We start from the raw sequence: 24645 nt of genomic DNA on the forward strand, positions 1-24645 counted from the left end.
AGACTCTCACCCTGGGCTCACTCGGGACAGGCAACAGTGCACGTCCCCTGGCTCAGCAATAATGTACTTCACAGCTGGGCTCCTCCCTGCTCATGTTTTCGTTGTCCAGATAAAATCCATCTTTGACAGTCCCCAAACTCACCTTCCTGGCCCCTCCTCTTCTTCCTTCCTTCATTCAGCAAAGCTCCTGCTACAGCTGCTACTCTACAGGTGTCCCTGCAAAGCAGACAGCAGTACTGACCACATTCAGCTGACAGGCTCCTGGCCATGGGCACATACTGTGGTGTTTGCTCAGGGCTGGAGTCAGCAGCCTTCCTGCATATTTTAGTTCAGGATGTACCTCACTGAGACATACAAGTGCAAATCCAAAGCACAAACTCCTTTCTCCATGCAACTATCTCTAATCTTTGGAAGAAAAACACCAGAACAAAGTACAAATGGTGCCATGAGCCTTAACTTTGCAGACCACTCACATCCCAGGCATTCTCCTCCCATGGCTTCCTGAGCAGGATGACAATAGAAGCCAGTCTTGGTTAGTGGTATTTCACTCATGTTTATTGTGGGCCAGGGGCTAAAGGGGACCTGGGATGAGCAGGGATGTGGCTACTGAGGGCTGTTATATTGAAGACGCACCTCAGTGTGTGGGTTCTGGGAGACAGGTGTAGCCTCACAGCTGTGACAAGGACTAGGAGGTGAAGGCACATGGGTGGTCTGTGGGAGAGAGGATAATACAGCTTCACAAGGAAGAATCTTGGGTCAATCCTAGCAAGGTGGCCTGCACAGACAAGACAAACTGAGGGTACAGAGGTGTGATCCTGAGGCAAAACATAGGCACTGCTTTCAGGGAGATATGGAGACCTGCTCACCCAGTAGAGAGTGGCTGAGGGCCACAGGGACCTGGGCATGCAGGCCCACACACAGGTGATGCAGCATGAACTCTACTTCAGGAGAATCAGCCATATGTATGCTCTTAGCTTGGGAGCAAAATGATCCATCCACATGTTCCTTGTGTGTGTGCTGGAGTGTGTTTCTCTTGGGTTGTACGAGGAGAATATATCCAGAGAGGTAGAAATGGTAGCATATTCCCATAAGAATCAAGTGCATCCTCTGAGATAGAAACAGGCCCCCAGGTACAGATGTGGAAGTTGCTCACAAAATCCCATAGCCTTTGATTTTGACTAGTGTGAACTAAATCCAGCATGCCAATATTGCCAAGGCCAGAGCTCTGATTTAGAACCGAGTCTGGCCAAGGAGAGGTGCTTGTTTCTAACTTGCTTTAAGGCCTTGCTTTGCCCACTACCCTCCATTTGTGTGGCTTGAATGGGGAGGTTTGGTTTGTGTTAACTAAGGAGCCATCTGGGCCCACAGAGGCTCCCACTCTACCATCTGCCCATATCCTTCACTATCCAAGCTAAGGAAAATTGTATGTGCAAGTTTGTCTATTTTAATGGTTCCAGCCTATCAGTCATGGTTTTGGTGATTCTCTTGTCTGTTTTTTGTACCTCTTACTGGCCATTTAAGACATGGGCCATGTTACATTGATCTTAAAAGAATCTTGGCTGAATGGGCCATGCCACCTATAGACATGTCACCTATAGACATGGTGAAGGAGACGCTGATCCATCCTGGATGATGGCACTAAAGAAGCTAAGAAGCTGCTCACAAGTGCCCAAGAGAACGATGTATCACTTTAACACTATCTGGCCTTTAAATGGTTTTCTGGAAATTATACAATCTTAACAGTTAGAATTTGTCTGTGAGGGGTAAAGGATATAGAAGATTCTGTATGTGAAGATATTCATGCCGTTATATGATAAGGAGTCTGAACAGTCAGAAACTAAGTTGAAAGAACCAAAGGGCACTGCCTCTGACATGCCAGGATAGAAGCTAAGAAGCTGCTCACCAAAAGAAAGTGTTACAAAAGAGTTAAGTCATTTCAACCCAGTGTTGGCAGTATTAACACTGTGTCTCAGCCTGGCTCCACCCAACTGAAGATAACCTCACTGGGGCCACCTTCATTAAATATTAATATGCCTAGTATAAGAAAAAAGTCCAAAAGGAGAATCTAGGCAAAATTAATGTTGGGGAACTCAACTTAGAGTTGATGACATTGTCATAAAGATAAGGGGGACAGGTCAGGCTAAAAAATATCTTGTGCCCTAACCCCTTGATTGCAATCTGGGAGAAAAGGATTACAGCATAGTTTTTGCATATACTACATTGTCTGATCCCTCTCCTGGAATGAAATTTGCTTTGTAAATTAAATGCATAGATAACATTCATAAAGATTGTTTCAGAATACATATTAAAGAAAGGATCTGAAACAAACAGGGATAAAGAAAAGTTATAGGTATAGAAAAATTTTTTGGTACAGAAATTTAAAAGGTAAAGGAAGTATTCTTGATGAGAGAACATTTTGTTTTGTCTGATAAAATAATATTCTTGTGCTAAAATTCAAGATAAAAAAGGAGAAAACTAAGATGTAAACAAGTTGTAGAACATTTAAGTTACACACGATTTGTGGAGGATGAATCTCAAAAAATTTGTGTATACTTAAATTGGCTATAATTAGCACAATCAGTTGAAGTTATTTAATGTATTGATATAAACCAAAGTTTAATAATCTATGGATTGAAGTAACAAGGTTTTCTTAAAACATTAGTTTGCTCTTATCTATCAAGATAATTTCTTATGTCTGTTAAATTTTCTTATTTAGAGAAACTAGTCTTGAAGAAATTAGGATTTGAACACTTTGGTTAAACAACAAGTGTTATTTTAGAGTATCACACTGCATTACAGGATCTAAAGTTTTCTTTTAAAGCTAAACTTGGTTAACATAAAATATCAGTGTCATTGTGCTACTGTTACTGGCTTACTTGTATTCTAAGTGTATTTACATCTTCTAAGTATACAAGTCTTTAAAATATAAAATCTAAAAGAACATTTTACCAAGCTGGTGTTCTTCAAACTAACATTTAAAGGGTTGGGATCATAAAAGTTTGTTTCTTAATTTATAGCTATTATACAAACTAAATATATTTTTACTCCTGTTCATTTCATTTTTTATTTTCCTTGTAAACCTTAACTGTTATTTGTTAGTGCCTTACAGAAGTATAATTCTAATAGAACAATCTAAGTTAATTTGAGATAATGGGTCATCATCTATAGGACAGATGGAGTGATCTAAGGCTAACTTCTTGCACTAATGTTGACTCCAATCAAATAGAAGTAGTAAATAATTATAAAGTTATAGACATTAAAGTTAAAACCCAGTCCTCTTACTTTAAGACTGGTGAAACTGGTTTGCAGTATGTTTCAGACCAAAGCTTAGAGACTAATGCTAAGGAAACAAAAGGGGAGAGAGAGAGGGGGCGGGGAGGGAGAACACAAATAATTGGCTCTTGCCCTTTGAGTCAGCTTGAACTCAGGGAACAAGGGGACTTCTCGAAGGGCTTTGTGACTCTGGGCTACATGACCTCCCACTCAGGGGCTCAATGAGACCCTGGAAACAGAAAGCTAACCAGTGCACATGCTGCAAAGAGGAAGGTCATTGAAGAAGGAGACATCCCTGATGCTTCCAAGGGAAACACATGGGGAAGGAGACACTGATCCATCTTGGATGACACTAAAGAAGCTAAGAAGCTGTTCACAAGTGCCCAAGAGTGACCCCCTGAAGGAACTCAGCTGAATTTTAGCAATACATACGAACCAACTTGGTCTTAAACACCTAGCAAAACAGTTACTGTACCAAAGTACAGTCATACCTGGGCATTTAAAGGACTATCCTTCTTTTAATGGAACTTAAGATGTACACTTTTGTTAGCCCCACAGCCCTGGTGTTCCCTAAATTCTGAGGCATGTTTCCTTTGTGAGGCTCATATTTACCCCTGCCTACCAAAAATTGGACTGGCCTCTGTACCTTGGTCTTACTTATTCCTCAAATTGATGATTTACTTAACAACTAAAATGTGCCTATTCTGATAATGGCACACACCAGACACAAGAGAGCCCTTCAGTGTATTCCCTTACTCATAGAGATAGAGAAATCTGCCAAGATTGACACAGGAGCAACAGGATGAGGAACCTCTATTCACTACATAAAAAATTATCAGAACAAGTTATTGAAGACATCCAACAGGTCGCCAATGCAATACTGACCTTACAAAATCAACTGATTGTCTGGCTTCTGATATCCTTACTATAAAATGTGGTAGCCTCTGCCCCTGCCTCAGGGAAGAATGCTGTTTCTATGTAAACCAACAAGATTGGTAAGAGACAAGTTTAAACAGCTCCAGGACTGCCTGGAACAGTGAAGATGAGAACGATCTGCTTCCTAGTTGTCTTCATTGGAGGATCTAAAATGATGGGCTTCCTGTGTACTCTTCCTAACATCCCTCTTAATATTCATCTTTTACACAATAAATTTCTTCCCTGTATTCTTAATTTTGTACAGAGATAGCATCTTAGTAAGGTGACCCATTGAGCTCATACTGCATCGCAGGAATATATCAAAGACATTCCTCTCCTGCATTCACAGTATGAGTTCCTGAAACCAAAAAAAAAAAAAAAAAAAAAAAAAAAAAGGAAAAGATAGGCATGATGACTTCAAGCTTTCCTCTACATGTACTCATCTGCAGCCTCAACCACCAGGAACCTACAAAGCTTGAGGACACCCCACAGCACCATATCCTATCCTGGATTTTTGAAGATGGATAAGTTCCCTTATCCCTTTTCAGCAGGAAGCAGCCATATGTGACATTGATTCCCCCATTTAGAGTCTATAATGAAGGATATGGAAAATAACTCTCAATGAGAAAAGGAGTATAATTGGCTCAGAACTTGCTGCCATTTTCCTTATCTACAACTGTTCCCCTGAATGTCCAAGGACTTCCTCCTGCTATAATTAACACATTTTCTGCTTAGACTCAGCCTGTCTACACCCTACAAAACTCAGACCCTTTTACTAGCAAGTTGCCATTTTCCTTCTTGAAAATGTACCCCCTGCTGCTTAATAAAGTACCACTGATTGCTGAGGTCTGCCTCCATTTTTTTCCTTTCTATACTCTCTTTCATTTGCTTTCATAACATACCATCTCCCTTCCTCTTAGGAAAAGGGACTGTGATCTATGTCCCTGTCTATAAATCAGGATTTGATCTACTCTTCAAAGAAACCCCCAACATTTCAGTGGTATAAAAAATAAAAGTGCATTGCTCTTTCACAGATGATTCCAATAGGTTGGATGGTGGGTGTGGGCACCAGAGTCTCTGCTTCAGTGATTTTGTATTGTTCCCTTTTTGCTTATATAGTCACACAATAATGTTGCATAAAACCAACAGAAAACAATCATTCATATATATATATATTTTCACTTTAGAGCCTATGAACCAGCAGTTTCTGCTGGGCTTGGCTGGGCAGTGCATAGGGTATCAAGTTGCCTTTTCTAATGTTCTAGGTTGAATGAAGTACCAGGGACAATGGGCTTCATCCATTTTGACTTTTAGCAGGGCTCAAGGTCATTGGAGAACAGCGAAGGCAATAGCAGTAAGGAACAATAGCTTTTCCTAGTGCCTGTGGAAACATCGAGGCTGAGAGGGAGAAATGTAGTTGGACCCATAGTAGGGGACTGCAGAGCCACAGAGCATAGGGCAGGATGCAGCCCTGTGGAAAGAACTGGGACAGTGACTTGCTCTACCTTCTCTCCTTCTTGGTCCCTGGCTCATGGCAAGAGGTGGGTGAGGATAGAGGGAGGCATGTGTTCATGGGAGGACATGGATATGGTACAACCCTCGATTGAGGCTCTGGCTGAACCCAGTCATGGGGACCCATGCGACTGAGGGGAAGTATGTCAGGCATGACTCTTCCTGTTTGTCCAGAAGATGCCATGGGACTAGCAAGTACACCAGATCTGCTATCCTTGGGAATCAGTCAGGACCAGCCTCTCTCTCAAATGCTCAGGGAGTTTAGAATTCCATAGATGCCTCAGGCCTGATTATGTCATCCTAGAAGCTTCTGACACAAGGGTGAGTTGGGTGGTGGGTCAGTGCTCATCAGGTAAGCAAGGCTGTCCCTTTGAAACTCTTACTGGTTTCTCTGAACCCAGAGGCAGAGCTCCTGCTGTTCCAGGGAGTTCAGGTACCCCTTGGTCAGATTCTGGTGACTTGAAAGAAGTTTGGAGGTCATTTCCCCTCTTGGCAGTGTCTACTACTTATAACTCACCTCCACTGAGACATCAGGCAGGATAAATTGTGTCTGATGAATTGGGACAGTGACTTGCTCTACCTTCTCTCCTTCTTGATTCCTGCCAAGAGACCTGTGTCACAGGATTATTTCACTTAGGTAAAGACCCTTCACCAAGCCATGGGATCATGCCAAACATAAGTAACTTGTTATACAAACCCTTGAAGCTGAACTCTGACCCCTCAAAGCCATTCAAAGTGTTGCTGGCATTGATGGCCAGCTGCAACACTCTGTGACAGCCTAACCACACCTTCAGGTCTATCTCCTTGTGCTTCTCTAAAACCTCAACAATCCACATGGTTGTTCCTTCCTCCAACCTTCCCCTACTATTCACATCATATGTCTGACTTTTAATTTAGTTTTTTACTTAATGTTGGGTCCATCAGGACAGTCCCTTTGAGTTGGAGGGGAGGCTGCCATGCAGGTTCTCCCCTTCTCTACTGACAGCAACTCTCCTGGCCCAGTAAGACTAGTGTCTCTTGGACAACTCCCAGTGGGCACAGAGCTGGCACACACATGAAGAAAGTCTTCAGTGACTTGAGAGGTTCATTCAATAGAAGGGAATGAGTTTTACTGCTGCCAGATGGACATAGTCAAAGGCCAGAGCTACAAGGAGGCCAAGGAAGGCCCAGGATGGAAATGCTATCATGGCAAAGTGATGAGGGAGTCCTGGGCTCTGAGGAAGGCCATCCAAAGATGTCAACCCCAACACTGGTTGAGGGCTTCCTGCAGGAACCAGATCCTCTGCCTCTGGAAACACAGAGAAAGGACTTCAGCTTGGCCATGTGCTCTAACTTCTGTTCTCACTCCCCAAACCCAGTCAACTGCTCTAGATCACTCAGTAAGGAAGCTCCCATTCTGCTGGAGGCCTTTGGGTACCACATTCCCTTGGCCTGGAACATTCGCTGTTTTTCTCACTATCCATACCTTGGTTCACTGAGCACCACTGCTTTCAAGTGAGGGATGAGTCTGTTGGAAAGTTCACTTCTGACCAGGGAGGAAGCCCTCGACTTGCTTGCCTTGTGTTCTCCCTGGTATTTAGTCTGTTGCTCCTCATGGTAGGGTTCTCAAAACTGCTACTGTTTTTGCTGAATGCCTGTTGAAAACAAGGGTGGACACAGACTATTATGTACCCAACACCTGTGTTTGTGCAATGGGGAGGGCATTCCTGGGTCGAGGGGTGAGCTAAGAGGAGAAGGGAGATAAAGTAGACTCTCAGACTGCAGAACTCTATAAGATTACAAGGAATTTTGCCATGAGTTTTGGTAGAAACTGCAAATCCAAAGTTGCTTAGGCACACAATATAGGGTGTTGCTAGAATCTCAGAGAGTAGGATTAATGACGACGATTGGCCACTATAATCCAAGGCCCCTATTTAGCTGAAGAGGATGTTTTGAGATTTGATGTGGGTGGTGGTGGCATAACATGGTTAATATACCATTGCCACAGGTTTTGCACTTTAAGTCAGCTAATTTCATGTTATATTGTTATCATCTAAAAAATTTGAAGCAGAGAGAAGTGTTTAAATGTCCCTAAATCCATAAGGAGGACCTAAATATTGGAGAGAGAAATGATGTTGAAGTTTTCAAAGAGGTAACCATTATGCATACAACCAGTGGGCACTGCCACTTTGACCCCAGCTTCCCTAGTCATGCACAGGGTACAGAGAGGAGAAGACATATATTGGAGGTAGAACTAAGATTTGAACCCAAGTCTGTTTGACTCCTAAATTCATATTTCCTCCAAAAGGTAGGCCTGCCCTCAGGGCGAACCTGGTAGTGGGGAGCCTGAGCATAACCAATTTGGGGACTAGCTGCAGAATACAATGTTGCAAATCCAAATATGAATTCTTGGAAGGGGCCCTGTAAGGGAGGGAGGGACATGGAAGCTTAGGTTTTGTAGCTTCCCAGCAAATGAATTTCTTTGACTACAACTTAGATTTCATAAGCTGCCCCAAGGCTTTGAGGCACTTTGCTGGCCTCCTCCCTGAGGCCATGGCTTCCTGGACCCCTACATCCTACTCCATTCCATCCCCATATGGTACCGTGAGGCATCCACGTCCTGCCCACAGCTTCACATTCAATATACCTATACCAGGTCTCCTCAGAGAACTCCAGGCCTCAGTCAGTCCCACACTTTCGACACAGAAATTGTGCCCTGTGGTGTTGCAGTCCCCAGGCCTCCTCTTTTGCACATGGCAGCTGTCTACTGTTGGGTGCCCATCAGCTGGATGTCAGCATTGCTGGTGGCTGAAAAGGACCCCTGCAGCCCCACAGCAGTTTCAAGAGCATTACTCAGTGTGTGAATGAAGGAGAGGAGAGGCTGCAGAGGAGGTGAGTGTGGGGACTGCCTAGAGTCTTACCCAGAATCTTACCCAGACCGGTAAAGCTGGGCAGAGAGAAGCCCAGCTGGAAAGCACTTGTTGCTGAGCCAGGGGACCTCATCTGTTCTCTGTGATGAGAGCCCGAGGTTAGCAGCACAGTGCTCAGACTCCTAGGTGTGGGAGAGCACTGGGGTGGACCCCAGAGAGCCCTGGGTGGCTTTGTGAGAGATGCTGCGACCTGAGGTGCCAAGCGTCCTAGGGTAGGAGCCAGGGGCTGGTCCAGATCCTGCTGACACCCACCCCACAAGTTTGTTTCCCAGTCTTCGTGAAGGTGCATGGACTTGGGCTCCCTGCTTGGTCACGGCCCAGCACCTTGCCCTTGGGATTTTTGATTATGAAACTCATGAATCTGACAATGAGGTGGCCACCCATATTGGCTACCCAAAAGTGGGCAGATCCTGGGCAGTCTCTCTTGAATGCCAGCTGAGGACTGACACTTCCCTGAACACTCTCAGCTTTGGGAAAACCAGGGAGTAGACAGGTGCATGGTTGAAGGACTCAGTGTTGAATGAAGTCCCACAATATTTTAGAGATCTGAAGGCTGCACTGTCCTGTGTGCTTGGCCCTTTGCCTTCCCAGCAGACTAATCCTTAGCACTGGGGAAAGGAGGCTTTGGTGAGACTTCTAATTTGGAAACAAGATTTTTGCAATATATGCACCTTGGTGGGGGCTCAAAGGCCTGGGGACAGGAATACTGATTGTCATAGGGTGTTATCTACATGTGCCAATAAATTTAGAGAGCCCATAATATACTAATGAGGTTGGAGGCTGTGAAGTCAGATTTTTGTTGCTGCAGTTAAAATACCTGACAAGAACAACTTATGGAAGGAAAGATTAATTTTGGCTCATGTTTTCAGTGGATCCAATCAATGGTCATCTTGTTCTAAAGTAGAAACCGGATGGAGATGAGTCATGGCAGAGGTAAGCTGCTAAACTCCAGCAGCCAGGAAGCAAAGGAGAGAGAGGAAAGGGTGGAGGAAAGACAAACCCCTCTAGGGCACGCCCCCAGTGACCTACTTCCTATTACTAGTTCCCACCTCCCAGTAGTTCATTCAGCTATTAATGGTTTAATCCACTGATGAGGCCAGAGCCTTCATGAGCCTAAAAGTCCCACTCAAAACCTTGCTACATTGACTATGCTATCAACACATGAGCTGTTGGGGAACATTCCAGATTCAAACCTTACTATTCCCACACCCCGACACACACACTCAAAAATCTTCCTTTAATGGACTAATCCTTTGATAGCTGAATAGACTACTGGGAGGTGGATCCCGGATGGAGGAAGTAGGTCACTGGGGGCGTGGTGGGAAGGGGTATTATTCTCCCAGGCCCCTCTTCTCTCTCCGTCTCACTGTCTCTCTTTCTGGCCCTCTATCAGTTTCCCGACTGCTTTGAATTCATCAGCTTTCCTCTGCCACAAACTTCTACTGTGATGTTTCTGCCCTGGAGCCAGCTGACAAAGGACTGAACCTTAAAACCGTGAGCCAAAATAAATCTTTCCTCATCTAGTTGTTGTTCTCAGGTATTTTGATCACAAAATGAAAAGCTGACTCACACAGAAGGGTGGGGACTGTATATATCAGTGTTTTATATAAATCATTCTATTAAATTTCAAAACAACTGTGGAAGGCTGTTGTTATTTTACCCTGTTCTGCAGAAGAAGACAACAGAGGCTCAGAGGTTAAGTGACATGCCCAAGGACACATAGCTAGAAATGGAAGGAACCAAGGTTCCAATATCCAGCAGGTGTTTCTGATCCTACACCTCCTTCCACTGGTGGTGGCCTGCTTCTTTTTGGGCCACAGTAAAGACACACAGTTGAGATGTCTCCTAAAGTTCTGGGGAGGTCTGGGACACTCACATGGCTTCTTCTCTCTCCTCCAGGGATGCAGGGAAGGCATGCGTGAAGGTTTAGCTGTCACTTGTGGAAACTGCAGACACGGAAGTCTCCCCATGGCACCTCATCACATCCGCAAATACCAGGAGACTGACCACAAAAGGGTCCTGGAGTTGTTCTCCCAAGGGATGGTCGAGCATGTCCCTGCCACCTTTCGCCACATGCTGAAGTTGCCACAAACATTCTTGCTCTTACTTGGGGTGCCTGTCACCCTACTCCTGGCCTCTGGCTCTTGGCTCCTGGCTCTTGTATCCAATGTCACCCTCCTTGTTTTCCTCTGGCTGTTGGCCAGACAGCCTTGGAGGAAGTACGTGGTCGTGTGTTTCCAGACAGATCTTGCAGACATCACCAAATCCTACCTGAGGGCCCGTGGTTCCTGCTTTTGGGTGGCTGAGTCTGGGGGCCAGGTGGCAGGCATAGTGGGTGCTCTGCCAGTGAAGGATGCCCCCCCAGGGAGGAAGCAACTGCAGCTGTTTCACCTCTCTGTGGCCTTGGAGCACCGAGGTGAAGGACTAGGGAAAGCCCTGGTCATGACCGTCCTCCAGTTTGCGAGGGCTCAGGGCTACAGTGAGGTTGTCCTTGATACTAGCATAGTACAGCAGGCTGCTCTGACCCTCTACCTTCGCATGGGCTTCCAGAAGACAGGAGAGTACTTTTATAACAAGGTCTTTAGACTAGTGTACCTTTCTACCATTCGTTTAACATACTTCCTCCCATCTGCTCAGGAAGGAGGCCCATGAGCTATTGTCTTGTGTATCAGTCAGGATCTGATTGACAATCCTGTAGCACAAGCAAACCCTGGCATTTTGGTAGAACAAATGATGAAAACTCCTTGCTAGTTCACATCTGAGTCCAACATGTTTGATGGTGAGGTGTGGGGGCTTCTATTCCATTTAGTGCTTCTAGGTACAGTGATTCATTTGTCTATCACCACAGTAATGTATAAATAACAAGCCAAGATGATAATGTGCACACACGTTGCTTGAGTCTGTGAGCCAGTTTTCTTCTGGTCTGTGCTGGGCAGCTCTGTGGGTCTCAGGATATCTATGCAAATGGCCAGGATTGACTGCAGTACTGGTTATAATGTACTTCATCTTGTCCCAGCAGGCCAGCTCAGGCAGGGTTTAAAGTCATTTCAGAGCAACCAAACCAAAATGAGAAAAGAACAAAGACTTCTCCATGTCCCCACAGGTGACACTTGTGGAAACATCCCAGACTCAGGAGAGATGAGACTGGTTCACTAGTGGAGGAGCTGCAGAATCACAGAGCAGAGGGGCACGATGTGGCCCTATAAGAAGAACTGAGCAGAAATGCACTCACTCTGGTGCCCTGTCCCTGCAGAGGGGTGGAAAGGTGGCTGTGGATGGAGGGGGATGTTTCCATTGGGAGACCTGGGTATGGTGCAATCCTGTGGTACAGGCAGGGCCCATTCCCATGGGCCGGCTTGACTGAGGGGAGGTCATGTGTGGAGCCTTCCAATGTATCCAGAAGGAGTCATAGTGAGGTGAGTGTCCCAAAGTTCACTTGGATTGGCACCCAACCTGGTCCCAGACACTGTCCCCAAATGCTCACAAACTCCAGATTTTAAAAGGTACCTCAGAATAGATCCTCCTGTACAAGGAAGAGTTGAGACATGGGTCAGTACTGATGTCTTCAGGACTGTTGCCGTTTCCCATCTGTTTAGGATGGGAACTCTGGCATGTTCATGGCCACCTGGAGCCTCTTACTTGATCCGTCCAACTCAGAGGCACAATTCCAAATCTGGTGAATCCCAGAAAACCTTAGTTACCTTTTGATATTTGGTCAGCATGGGAGATATTCCCCTTCTCTGGCATTTCTCCTGTCCCCCTGGGCCACAGCTTGTCCAATCCTGGCATCCAGCCTTGTCATACACCCATTTCCCCTACACAGAAAACTTGAACCATGCTCGTGGACTGGGTCCATGAGTGACTAGTTGTTCAGGACCACAGCCTCAACTTCCCACTGCCCCATCCTTTTCTCCTGTCCCTGGTCTTGAAGATCAAACATAGAACCCTCTGTCAGCTCATCCCTCTCCCTCAGGCCTGCCTCCCTGTGTTATCATAGAAAAAGAAAACACACCTGTTCCCCTGGCCCTCCCCATTCCCACAACCTTGTGACACACATCAGGTGTCTGTGGCCTCCTGGGTTGTGCATAAGTCTTCAGGACGCCACTGGGAGGTCAAGAGGAGGAAGTTCTGCAGGTTCTCCAGACTCTGCTGCTACCAGTTCCCTTCCCCAATGAGACCAGGGTCTAAGGGGCAGTGCCCAGAGGCTAAGATTCTGAGGGAGGTTTACAGTATTCCCAGTGTTTTGAAAATTCTCAGGAAAATGGTTTTTCTCACCCACATGTACTTGTATCAGGACATGTTAGGGCTAAGAAGCCTGAGGGGTAGAGGGGGAAGGAAGGGCCCAGGGTGGAAACACTGTCACACTGGACTGGTGGGTCCTGGGCACTGAGTACAACCCCATCACTGGTGGAGGGCTCCATCAGGGGCCAGGAATCTCAGAGACAGGACTGCAGCTTGGTCTTCCCCTGCCCCAGCACTTCCACTCACATTCCAAACACAGCCAGCTGCTCTACTGAGCTCCAAAAGGAAGCTCTCATTCTGTTGGAGGTTGTGAACAGAATGTACCCTTGACCTGGAACACTCTCCTCCCCTCTTCCCAACACATACCTTTGTTTGTTCAGCAACCATGCTACCCAGAATTGACTGGGCAGGAAAATAACTTTTGAGTAGGGAGGAAGCCTTTCATCCTGCTTGCATTCTGGCCCTCATTGAAATTTCATCTGTGGCTATTCACAATCAGGTCCCCACATCAGCTGCCAAGTTGCCTGGAATCCTGCACAAACAAGGGTGAATACAAATCCTATTATGTCCACAATACTAACATTAGCTTCTGGGTGTTCGTCCTGGACAGTCTCTTTCTGCCTGCACATGGTGGCCAGGTTCCCAGGAGGAGAGGGCAGGAGTGTTCCGTGCCTCCTGAGGCTCCCAGGCCTGGTCACCATTCTCTCAGGCCAGAGCATATGGAGTCAAGGAGTGGGTTCCATGAAACAGGGAGAAAACAGGAACCTCAGACTGTTGTACTCTACAAGATAAGCCAGAAATTTGGCCATGAGATCTGAAATAAAATGTGCAAATCCAAAGGAGGTTGTGCAGACAGCTTGGGGTGTTACAAGGAATGGGGAGAAGGAGCAGTGGCAAAAAATGACTGCTGGAGTATTAGCGTCCTCTTGGGTAGGTGGCAATGTTCGAGGACTTGATAAAGACGGTGGCAGCACAACATTGAGAATGAGCCAAATGGCACAGCTTTTATATGTTATTTAGGTTAATTTTACATAGATTTCATCTAAAAATTTAGAAGAAAATAGTTTAGATGATTCTAAAAGCATTTAAATTGACACAGAGAATAGATGTCAAGGGGTTTTCTTAGGGAGGGTGGCTGCTGTGAATGGTGCTGGTGGGTCCTGCCACTTTGACCCAAGTTTTACCAATTAGGGACAGGGTTGAGAGCATTTCTAAAGAAAATGCTCACAAAAAGATTAGAGGATCACTCTTCCTCTCTATCTGTGTGTGTGTGTGTGTGTGTGTGTGTGTGTGTGTGTGTGTGTGTGTGATTTTATTATTAGCTGCTGGGTATTGAACTCAATGACTCATTCACACCAAGCTAGACCTCTAGTATTGAATTACACTCCAGCCTCCCCAAGCCCCTGTTTTAATGTCTAGCCATGCAGAATACAGCCTTTTAATTTTTTTTCCCCCTTGGTCGTTACCCTGGCTCTGAGAGCAGTGAGACTCCTGGGTCATGCCACCTGGCCTCTGGAGCTAAAGACAAAGTCTACAGAGGTAAAATTTCTCTTTCTCAATACCAAGCCCAAACTACAACACCACCACTATCAACTTGCTGAGTATCATGTATGAATGGTCTGCATGTTCCTTTCTAGAAGATCCTAAAGAAGTGAAATGAAGGTTATACTAGGTAGCTCCCAGGGCTGGGTTTTTCATTTTCCCTGTTCCCTTACATAGGATTCTTTGGCAGCTACTCACTGCCACAAGCAAGATGTGGCTCATAACAGCTTTTTCATCCAGGTCACACACAAGCCCCTTATTGATTCATGCTGACATGATCTGCAGCAAATGCCCAATTCCAGCCAGCTTTCCAGGAGGCTCTGGGACTGCTCCCATAACAGTAATGACAATGAACTTTAACTGGGAAGTCTTTGAACTGGAAGATATTTCACAAATGATCAGGTTTGACAGTTTGGACCTCTTGGCTCACAGACACATTTGAAGAAGTAGCCTCAAAAATAAACCCAGAAAGTTGGCTCAGCCAAACCAGGAGAAGAAATTCTGCCTTGAAGTGAGATGGCCCACAGCTTCCTTAAAGCACAACCATAAAGCTGAGGGCTCAGGAAAATCTGTCCCTGTATTGTTCTCTGAGGCTGCCCTCCACTCAAGTGCAGGACCTTTGCAAACCCCTACTGCACTTGGGAACACCCACACTGATCATGGCTGCCCCACCTCAACCCCAAAACTCTGCCTGTCTTCATCTCCATTTCTCCTTCAACTCCAAACAGAAGTAGGAAGCAAGGTCATCCAGGTCTGAGCAGACATGCTGTTTGTGCCAGTTGTGGAGTTGGCAGGGAAACTCCCTCCCATATAATTCATTCTGGGGGTTCCCTTGGTTATTGGCTATAACCTCCCACCCAGGAGCACGGAGGCCCTGGATTGGACTAAAAGGAGGAAAGAAGGACAAACACTGCAATCTGTTCTCATTGCACAGCATGTGAATGTGTTTAATGTCTCTGGTCTGGGCAATTAAAAATGCCACCAATGGAAAATTGAATGCTCTCTATAGTCTATACCAATGATACAAGGACACAGCTTACTGACGATGCTGCTGTCATAGTTTAAGCTCTACAGAGGATGGTATGTGTCAAGAACAAGAAAGTAGCCTGAGAAAGTGAAGTCAATGCTCATCGACCAAATGTGTGGTACTGTGCTACATAGGGGTGACAGTAGCAACCAGCTCCAGGTCTGTCAGTAATCTGTGGCCTCCATGGAGTCAGTGCAACTTCATGGAGATCAAGGTCCGATTTGACTCTTTAACTTGGAAAATATATTTGCTTCAGGAGACCAATGAGAAAACAGTGGAAAACCCACTCAATGTTCAGAGATGAGAAACTTATAACATGCTCTCTGGTTTCCTCCTCATTCTTTCCCCAATGGCCCTCATCACCACCATCCACCTCTTGCTCCTGCCTATCCCATTATAAGCACAACCAGAGACAGTGCAGAGTGGAGCCCAGAGTATGCATAGATACAGAATATTAGGATTTCTCTTCTTCACGGGCCACTTCACTTATGCACAGTGTTGAGGACTCATCCTCAACCACTGTATCCTGCAGGACACCCAGTTTCCTGTCTATGTTTATAGGCAGTTTTCAGTGACATGAGCCCTCAGGACCTGGGCTCACAGTGTTCCTGCATCTGCATTGAAGTGTTGATTCCTTGGGCTCAAAGGGCAGCCAAGGATGGGTTTTACCTGGACCAGGAAAGTTTGGGCAGGAAGAAGCAGAGCTGTGAAGTACATTGTTGCTGAGTCAGGGAACCTGAATACTTGCCCAGGGTGAGAGACCCCAGGGTGAGAGGTGCAGTGCCCAGGTTGCTAACCTGTATGTGCAGTGGATCAGAGTTGGCCTCAGAGAGGGTCAAGTGGGCTGTATGAGAGATAGTATGGCTTTAAGGAAATAGAAAATAGAAGGCAGTTCTCCCACAAGAGGCAGAACACTCAGCTGTTCCAGATCCTGCTTCCCTGTAAATCTTTTACCTGGTGTTTAAAACAGTGAGTGGACTTGGACTCGTCTCCAACATGAAACAGTTGTGACCTTGAGGTTTATGATTAACAAATGTCCAGAAGCCAACCAATGATGTGGGCAACCAGATCTCTTCCCAGAAATAGGGAGGGTAGTAGACAGTCTCTCCTGGGTGCCGGTCACAGTCTGGACTGAGGCTACTCTGGAAACTTGTGTCTCTGTGGTAGCAGGTGAGAGGATGCAGGTGCAATGACAGGGCTTTCCGAACAGGTCTAGAGTAAGGACTGTGGTGGGGATCTAAAGGTCATGCTGTTTTTGGTGCTTGATCCTTTGCCTTCTCAGCAGCCTAAACCTTTACCATCAGGCAGGAGGCTTTGCCCTGCTGAAACTTGTACTCGGCAACACAGGATTCCTCTAATATGGATCCAGGAAAATGTCCAAAGGACTGGGAAAATGAGGTTTGACTGCCACAGGGAGCCAGCCTAACGTACCAAGAGTTCAGAGAGCCCATAATGGGGCAATGAGGGTGGAGGGGAAGGGACTGGATACATGGCAGCTTTATTTAAGATATTCTACTGAATCCTCAGAATAACTCTAGAAAGCAGGTATTATTTTCCCCATTCTGCTGATGAAGACACACAGGCTTTAGCGACATATCCAATGTCCCACAGCTAGAGAGGATGAACACAAGTTCCAATTAGGTATTATGAGGCACACCCTTTGGCAGTTTCTCCACAGTCCTTGGGAGGCCTGGTGGCCTGGGGACACTCACGTGGCTTCCTATCTCTTTTCCAGAGTTTCCAGGAAGGTGTACAGGCAGGTCTAGCTGCCTCTCCTGGACCTTGAGATTGCAGACACAGAAGTCCCCCCCATGGCTTCTTATCACATCCGCAAATACCAGGAGAGTGACAACGACAGTGTTCTGGCATTGTTCTCCAGTGGGATGACTGAGCACATCCCTGCCACATTCCGCCACGTGCTGATGCTGCCCCGAATGCTCTTGTTCTTACTTGGAGTGCCCCTCACTGTACTGCTAGTCACTAGCTCCTGGCTCCTGACCATAATGTCCAGCTTTACCCTACTTGTTTTCCTGAGGCTGCTTGCTACTTTTCCCTGGAAGGTTCATGAAGCTCTATGTTTGCGCACAGACCTGGCTGACATCACCAAGAACTACATGAGTGAGTGTGGCTCCTGCTACTGGGTGGCTGAGTCTGAGGGACAGGTGGTGGGCACAGTGAGTGCTCTCCCAGTAGCAGACCCTCCCTTAGGGAAGAAACAATTGCAGCTGCTACACCTCTCAGTGGCCAAGGAGCACCGCGGTAAGGGGATCGCAAAAGCCCTTGTCAGGACTCTCATCCAGTTTGCCCGGGTTCAGGGCTACAATGAAGTTTTCATTGAGACTACCACAATGCATTACAATGCCCTGGCACTCTACCAGGCTATGGGCTTCCGGAAGAAAAGCCAGATTTACTACAGCATGATTTGGAGGATACTGGATATTCCTAAAGTTGATTTAACGTACCACCTTCCTTCTGCTCAGGAAGAGGGACTGTGATCTATTTCCCTGTGTATCAGTAAGAATCTGGACCTGTCTTCTCTAGTAACAACGAACCCCTGATATTTAAGTGGTATAAACAAAAAAAGCTCATTGTTCTTGCATGTCTGTGTTCATCAGGTAGGATGGTAGGATGTGGGCACTGGCATCTCTGCTGTAGTCATTTTGGACTGTCCCCTCTTCATTTATCCAGTCACATAATAATGTTGCATAGAACCAATGAAAAAACAATGATGCACACCTTTCACTTTAGTTCCTGTGAACCAAGCAGGTTCTGCTGAGCTTGGCTGGGCAGTGTTCTGGATCTCTGGTTGCCTTTTCTAATGTCCTTGGTTGAATGAAATGCCAGGGACACTGGGCTTCATCCATTTCCAGCTTAGCCAGGTTTCAAAGTCATTGTAGAACAGAAAGGCAATAACAGAAAGGAGCAATAGCTTTTCTGAGTGCCTGGAAGTGTCACCTGTGGAAACATCCAGGCTGAGAGGGAGAAGTTGGCTCTGTAGTAGAGGAAGTGCACAGCTACAGAGCACAGGGGCAGGATGTAGCCTGTGGGAAGAATTGGGACAGTGACTTGCTCTACCTTCTCTCCTTCTTGGTCCCTGGATCATGGTAAGAAGTTGGGTGAGGATGGAGGGAGGCATGTTTTCATGGGAAGACATGGATATTATACAACCCTCAAGGCTCTAGCTGAACCCAGTCACATGGGTCTACACAACCGAGAGGAGATAGGTCAGGCATGACCCTTCCTGTTTGTCCAGGAGGTGCCATGGGACTGGCAAGTACACCAAATCTGCTATCCTTGGGAATCAGTCAGGACCAGCCTCTCTCTCAAATGCTCAGGGAGTTTAGAATTCCATAGATGCCTCAGGCCTGATTATGTCATCCTAGAAGCTTCTGACACATGGGTGAGTTGGGTGGTGGATCAGGGTTGATGTTAGCAGGGCTGTCCCTCCCAGGTACTTCATTTCCATGTGAGTCCGGAACTCTCACTGGTTTCCCTCAACCTAGAGGCTGAGCTCCTGCTGTTCCAGGGATTCCAGGCATCCCTCAGTCAGGTTCACCTTGGCAGTGTCTCCTACTCATAGCTTGCATCCACTGAGAGGTCAGGTGGCTATACCCTGCTCAATCCTTCCAACTGGACTTGTTAAAGAGCCATTTCAACTTTGAAATGCACTAGCATGATCATGGGATGTTTCCAAACATGACTGACAAATTGCCTGGGACCACAGGCACTGACTCTGCACACTAACCCCCCCATACCATTCTATATATTGCTGACCTCGATGGCCACCACAGTGCGCTCTGTCTTTCCCCACCTTCAGGCCTATATCTGTTGTGATTCTCTTAAACCTCAATAAGGAACACAGGGGTTTCCCTTCTTATTCACATTCTCTACTCTTTGCCTCAGGCATTTATTGCCTCCTGATCTGTGGTTATGTTTCCAGCTTTTCATTTAATGGTGGGGCCCACAGGACAGCCCCTGTGAGGTGGGGAGGAGGAGAACATGCAGTTCTCCTGCTCTGCTGCCACCAGCTCCCCTCTCCCAGCAAGGCCAGTGCCTCCTGGAACAGTTCCCAGTGGGCAAGAGGCAGGATGGTCCCAATGCTTTGAAAGTTTCAATCAATCACAGGGAAATGGCTTTACTCACCAAGATGTGCACGGTATCAGGCCACTTTGGAGCTCAGAGCTCTGAGGGGAAGGATGGGCCCAGGATGGAAACACTCTGATAGTAAGTAATGGGAGTCCTGGGTACTAGAGAAGGTTGTCAAAAGGCTCCAACCCCATCACTACTGAAGGGCTCCCTCAGGGACCAGGAAACTCAGAGTCAAGACAGTAGCTTGACGTTCCCCTGTCCCAGAGCCTCAACTCACTCCTCACACACAGTCAGCTGCTCTAGTTAGTTCCAAAAGTAAGTCTTCGTTCTTTTGGAGGTCTTTGAACATGTTGTTCCCTTGGCTTGGAACATTCTCTTCCACTCTCTCCAACACATACCTTTGTTCAGCAATCATGTTTTCAAGAGATGGACAGTGTTGATTGGGTAGGAAAGATAATTCTGAGCAGGGAGGAAGCCTTTCATCCTGCTTTCATTCTGGTCTATGCCTTCTCACAATAGGGTCCCTAGACCAGCTGCCAAGCTGCCTGGATGCTGTACAAACAAGAGTGAATACAAAGCCTATTGTGTCTGGAAGACTCACATTAGTTTGTGAATATTCATCTTAGACAGTTTCCTTCTGCCTAAACATGATGACCAGGTTCCCAGGAGGCAGAGGGCAAAAGCGTCCTATGCCTGCTTAGGCTCCCAGACCTGGTTACCACTCTCCCAGCCAGGGAACATTACTGGGTCAAGGAGTGGGCAAGGTTGGAACAGGGAGACAAAGTGGAACTTCAGACTATGGCACTCTAAAAGATAAGCCAGATATTCTGCCATGAGATCTGAGATAAATATGCAAATCCAAAGCATGTCATGCAGACAGCTTGGGGTGTCACTAGAACTGGGGAGAGGGATGGGTGCTGGATGGCTGCTGAATGTTTGGGGACTTGATAAAGATGGTGGTGGTGCAAGATTGTAAATGTTGAGAAATGTCAAAAACTTTTATACTATTTTATTTTATTTTTGCAGTGCTTGGGATGAACCAGACCTAGCACATGGTAGGCAAGTGCTTTACAGCCTGAGCTACATCATCAGTCCATAAATTTTAAAATAATTCAATTTTATTAGGTTTCATCTAAAATATGAGAAGAGTTTAGATGACTCAAAACTCACAAGGAGGATCTAAAGTTTGGAAACAGCAAGGATGTTAAAGTGTTTTCTTAGGGATAAAGTAGCTAATGTACCCAGTAGCAAAGGGTACTACCACTTTGGTCCCAGCTTCACAAATTAGGGACAGAGATCAGAGAGATTAAGATACACTGAAAGAGGGACTAGGCTTGAATCCTGGTCTGTTTGACTCCCCATTTCATATTTCCTCCAAAAGGCAGCCTTACCCCCCAGAGCAAATCTTATTGTATAGAGCTGGAGCATAGCCAATTTGGGGCCTACCTGCAGAAAATAAAATCCAAATAGGACTTCTAGGAATGAAACTGTGGGATGGAAGGGATGGACTTTGAAGCTTAAACCTTGTAGTTTCTCGGTAAATTTGTCTCTTCCCAGTCCCTGTACGATTTGGAATACACACACTGCCTGTTGTTTAGTCAGTTAGGGCTGCAGAAAAGGTGTACATGAAGGTTTAGCTGTCACATGTGGAAACTACAGACACAGAGGTCTCCCCATAGCACCTCATTACATACACAAATACCAGGAGACTGACCATAAAAGAGTCCTGGACTTATTCTCCCAAGGGATGGTTGAGCACATCCCCGCCACCTCCTGCCACATACTGAAGGTGCCAAAAACAATCCTGGTCTTACTTGGGGTGCCTGTCACCCTACTCCTAGCCTATGGTCTTGGCTCCTGGCTCTTGTGTCCAATGTTGCCCTCCTTGCTTTCCTATGGCTGCTGGCCAGGCAGCCTGAGAGAAAGTATGTGGACGTGTGTTTGCAGACAGACCTTGCTGACATCACCAAATCCTACCTGAGGGCCCATGGTTCCTGCTTCTGGGTGGCTGAGTCTGGGGGCCAGGTGGCAGGCATAGTGGGTGCTCTGCCAGTGGAGGACGTCCCCCAGGGAGGAAGCAACTACAGCTGTTTCACCTCTCTGTGTCCTTGGAGCACCGAGGTGAAGGACTAGGGAAATCCCTGGTCATGACCGTCCTCCAGTTTGCGAGGGCTCAGGGCTACAGTGAGGTTGTCCTTGATACTAGCATAGTACAGCTGGCTACTCTGACCCTCTACCTGTGCATGGGCTTCCAGAAGACAGGAAAGTACTTGTTTGATAAGATATTTAAACTACTGGATATTTCTACAATTCATTTAACATACTTCTTCCCATCTGTTCAGGAAGAAGGCCCATGAGCTATTGTCTTGTGTATCAGTCAGGATCTGATTGACAATCCTGTAGCACAAGCAAACCCTGGTATTTTGGTGGCACAAATGATGAAAACTCATTGCCGGTGCACATCTGAGTCCAACATGTTTGATGGCGAAGTGTGGATATGGGGACTTCTATTCCACTCAGTGCTTCTAGGTGACAGTGATTCAGGTGTCTAGCACCATAGTAATTTTGTATTATAAAAAGCTGAACAATAATGCGCACACACATTGTTTATAAGTCTATGGGCCAGTCTTTGTTCCTCTGCTGGGCAGCTCTCTGGGTCTCACAATACCTATGGAGATGTCCTGAATTGACTGCAGCGCTGGTAACATGTACATCATCTTGTCCCAGCAGGCCAGCTCAGGCAGGGTTCAAAGTCACCGAAGAGCAGCCAATGCAAAATGAGAAAGGAACAAAGACTTCTCCTTGTCCTCACAGGGGTCACTTGTGGACACATCCCAGACTCCGGGGAGAAATGGAGCTGGCTCAGAAGTGGAGGAGCTGCAGAGTCCAGAGCAGAGGGGCACGATGTGGCTCTATGGGAAGAATTGGGCAGCAATGCACTCACTGTAGTTCCCTGTCCCTGCAGAGGGGTGGGGAGGTGGCTGTGGATGGAGGGGGATGTTCCATGGGGGGACCCTGGGTATAGTGCTGGCAGGGCCCATTACCATGGGCCAGGCTCACTGAGGGCAGGTTGTGTATGTAGCCTTCCTGTGGGTTCTGGGGGAGGACATAGAGAGGTGAATGTTCTAAAATTATCCTGTATTGGCACCCAGCCTGGTCTCAGTCTCTTTCCCCAAATATTCAGATTTTCATAGGTGCCTCAGGCAGATCCTCTTGTAGAAGGGAGAGTTGGGATATAGGTTAGTGCCAATATTTGCAGGACTGTCACCCTTTCCCAGATGCTTAAGCTGTATCTCTGGCATGTTCCTGGGGGCCTGGAGCCACATACTGGTCTCCCTAACCAAAAGGGAGAGCTCTCACCCAGAGAGTCAATGTGATACTGATCCATAAACTTCTGCCCCTTAGGCAGTGTTAGGGGATCTTTCTCATCTTAGTTCCTACTTCTCAGCATTGAGGGAACACCTGGGCCACAGCCTGTCCAGTTTTGGGATTCAGCCTTGGCCTACACTTACTTCACCTACACAGAAACCCTTAACCATGCTCATTGACTTTGTCCAAACTCAAGAGACAAGTTGTCTAGGACCAAAGGCCTCAACCTCCTGTCATGGTTTTCTCCTGCCCTTGGCCTTGATAACCAAACCTAATAGCCTTGACCGACCCATCCTGTTCCTTCAGGCTGTCTCATTTGTGCTTTGATGAGATCAATAATGCATGCACCTGTTCTTCTGACCCTCCCCACTTTTGTCTTGTTTTTCCACAGGGCTTGGCTGAATAAAGAGCCTGTGTGTGAGAAGAGTAAGAAATCCAAATGCAAAGCATCATCCCTGAGTATCGGAGGCAGGTCAAGTGACTACAATCCTGCCTGGGATGCCTTTAGCATCATCCCTCCCACCCCTGCCACCTCATCTGGTACTGATGCGAGGATCCATGTTCTTCTTTTGCATTCATATTCACTTTCCCTTCACCAGGGGAAAACCCCAGGCCTAGTCCCACAACTCTCTGCAAAGCAAAAGTGCCCTCTGGTGGTGCAATCCCCAGGTTTGCTCTCTTGGAACCCCAGACACCCAGGATTTCCTTCTGGGAAGCATCCTTGAGTAGCCTGGCTAAGGTTGCTCTGGTCCCCTGCAGTGCAGGAGGGTGCAGGCTGGCCCTGAAAAAGGGTACCTGGCACTTGCTCAACTCATGTGGAGTCCCAGGAAGCCTCTAAGAGCTTCTGCTATGGTTGAAGTAGATGCCATTCGGGAGCACAGTGAGTGAATATTTGTTCTAATCTTGTTCTATGCTGGGGGAGGCTCCAGATAAAGTCCTCTGGCCATGGAGAAATAGAAATAAAAAGAATTTTTCCTCTGGGCGTAGTGTTTGCACACTTTTGGCTCCAGTGTCTTGGGAGGCTAAGGCAGGAAGATCCCAAGTTAGAAGCCAGCCTCAGCAACATAGTGAGATCCTGTCTCAAAATAAAAAATAAAAAAGAGCTGGGGTTGTGACTCAGCGGCAGAGGACCCCAGTACCACAACAACAAAAAACAAAAGATGAGGACAACAATCCAACCTTGATATCTCCTCCCAGCTCAGAGAGTCTCTCTGCAGGGGCAGGAGAAAAAGAAAACACTTTTATCACTGGAGAAGCGTTAGACCTCTGTGATGTTCATCAACGGGAAGACCTAGGAGGTCATAGGAGAGAAAGAGCAGTTGTCCTTTAACACAACCAGCAGATATCCACACTCCACACTATGCCCATAAACACTAATCAGTTTTCCAGTAGAGGATTCACCAGCACCACTGATCACTCAGTGATCATCTGCGTTCATCTAGGGCACCTGCTCCTCTCTGTTTGCCAAGTGGCTTTAAGCAAAGGAAGAAGAGACTTTAATCTTCATTAGGGGGTAGATTTGCCACTTAGAACCAAGTTAGGTTCCTCCATCCCCCAGAGACTGAGAGGCAGAGCCCTGTCTCCCTGGATGGTTCCTCTTTGAAGAGGGCACCCAGGTCCCTTGAGAGGGTGTCCTGGTTTAAAGCTGGTTTTAGCTATTAAGGTTTGAACATGTCTCATAGGGAAAGAGGAAGCTTTACATTTTCTAAAGAAACCAGAGAGGGGATATTTCTTCCCTTTTTAAAATTATTTTATCACAGTACTACA

At 46.5% G+C, this 24645-nt stretch overlaps 2 protein-coding genes, 1 long non-coding RNA gene and 1 pseudogene across 4 annotated transcripts; 3 read left to right on the forward strand and 1 right to left on the reverse strand.

Annotated features, from left to right (window-relative positions):
• Positions 1 to 7212: 7212 nt before the first annotated feature.
• LOC308632909 lies at positions 7213 to 17223 on the reverse strand. Its single transcript, XR_014018654.1, has 3 exons — positions 17133 to 17223; positions 13218 to 13383; positions 7213 to 7334 (listed from the first exon to the last, which is right to left on the reverse strand). It is a non-coding gene; the product is annotated as an uncharacterized lncRNA (long non-coding RNA).
• On the forward strand, positions 9981 to 11314 carry LOC308632694 (putative N-acetyltransferase CML1). Its single transcript, XM_081264981.1, has 2 exons — positions 9981 to 10103; positions 10509 to 11314. Exon 2 carries the CDS (start codon positions 10524 to 10526, stop codon positions 11259 to 11261), a length of 738 nt encoding a protein of 245 aa, XP_081121107.1. The 5' UTR covers positions 9981 to 10103; positions 10509 to 10523; the 3' UTR covers positions 11262 to 11314.
• Positions 16486 to 17997, forward strand: LOC308632908 (putative N-acetyltransferase CML1). The gene is made up of 2 exons (XM_081265319.1): positions 16486 to 16590; positions 17156 to 17997. Exon 2 carries the CDS (start codon positions 17232 to 17234, stop codon positions 17913 to 17915), a length of 684 nt encoding a protein of 227 aa, XP_081121445.1. The 5' UTR covers positions 16486 to 16590; positions 17156 to 17231; the 3' UTR covers positions 17916 to 17997.
• An 819-nt stretch (positions 17998 to 18816) lies between these two features.
• LOC308632781 (putative N-acetyltransferase CML1) lies at positions 18817 to 21866 on the forward strand (annotated as a pseudogene). The gene is made up of 2 exons: positions 18817 to 18820; positions 21189 to 21866. The product of its transcript is annotated as a putative N-acetyltransferase CML1 (transcript).
• Positions 21867 to 24645: the final 2779 nt, after the last annotated feature.

This window comes from Spermophilus citellus, assembly GCF_964194105.1.
Source record: "Spermophilus citellus genome assembly, chromosome: 13".
Taxonomy (NCBI): domain Eukaryota; kingdom Metazoa; phylum Chordata; class Mammalia; order Rodentia; family Sciuridae; genus Spermophilus; species Spermophilus citellus.

Excerpts from the sequence above, each read along its gene's own strand:
- LOC308632694 (XM_081264981.1), top strand. The coding sequence starts at position 10,524 with ATGCGTGAAGGTTTAGCTGTCACTTGTGGAAACTGCAGACACGGAAGT.
- LOC308632908 (XM_081265319.1), top strand. The coding sequence starts at position 17,232 with ATGGCTTCTTATCACATCCGCAAATACCAGGAGAGTGACAACGACAGT.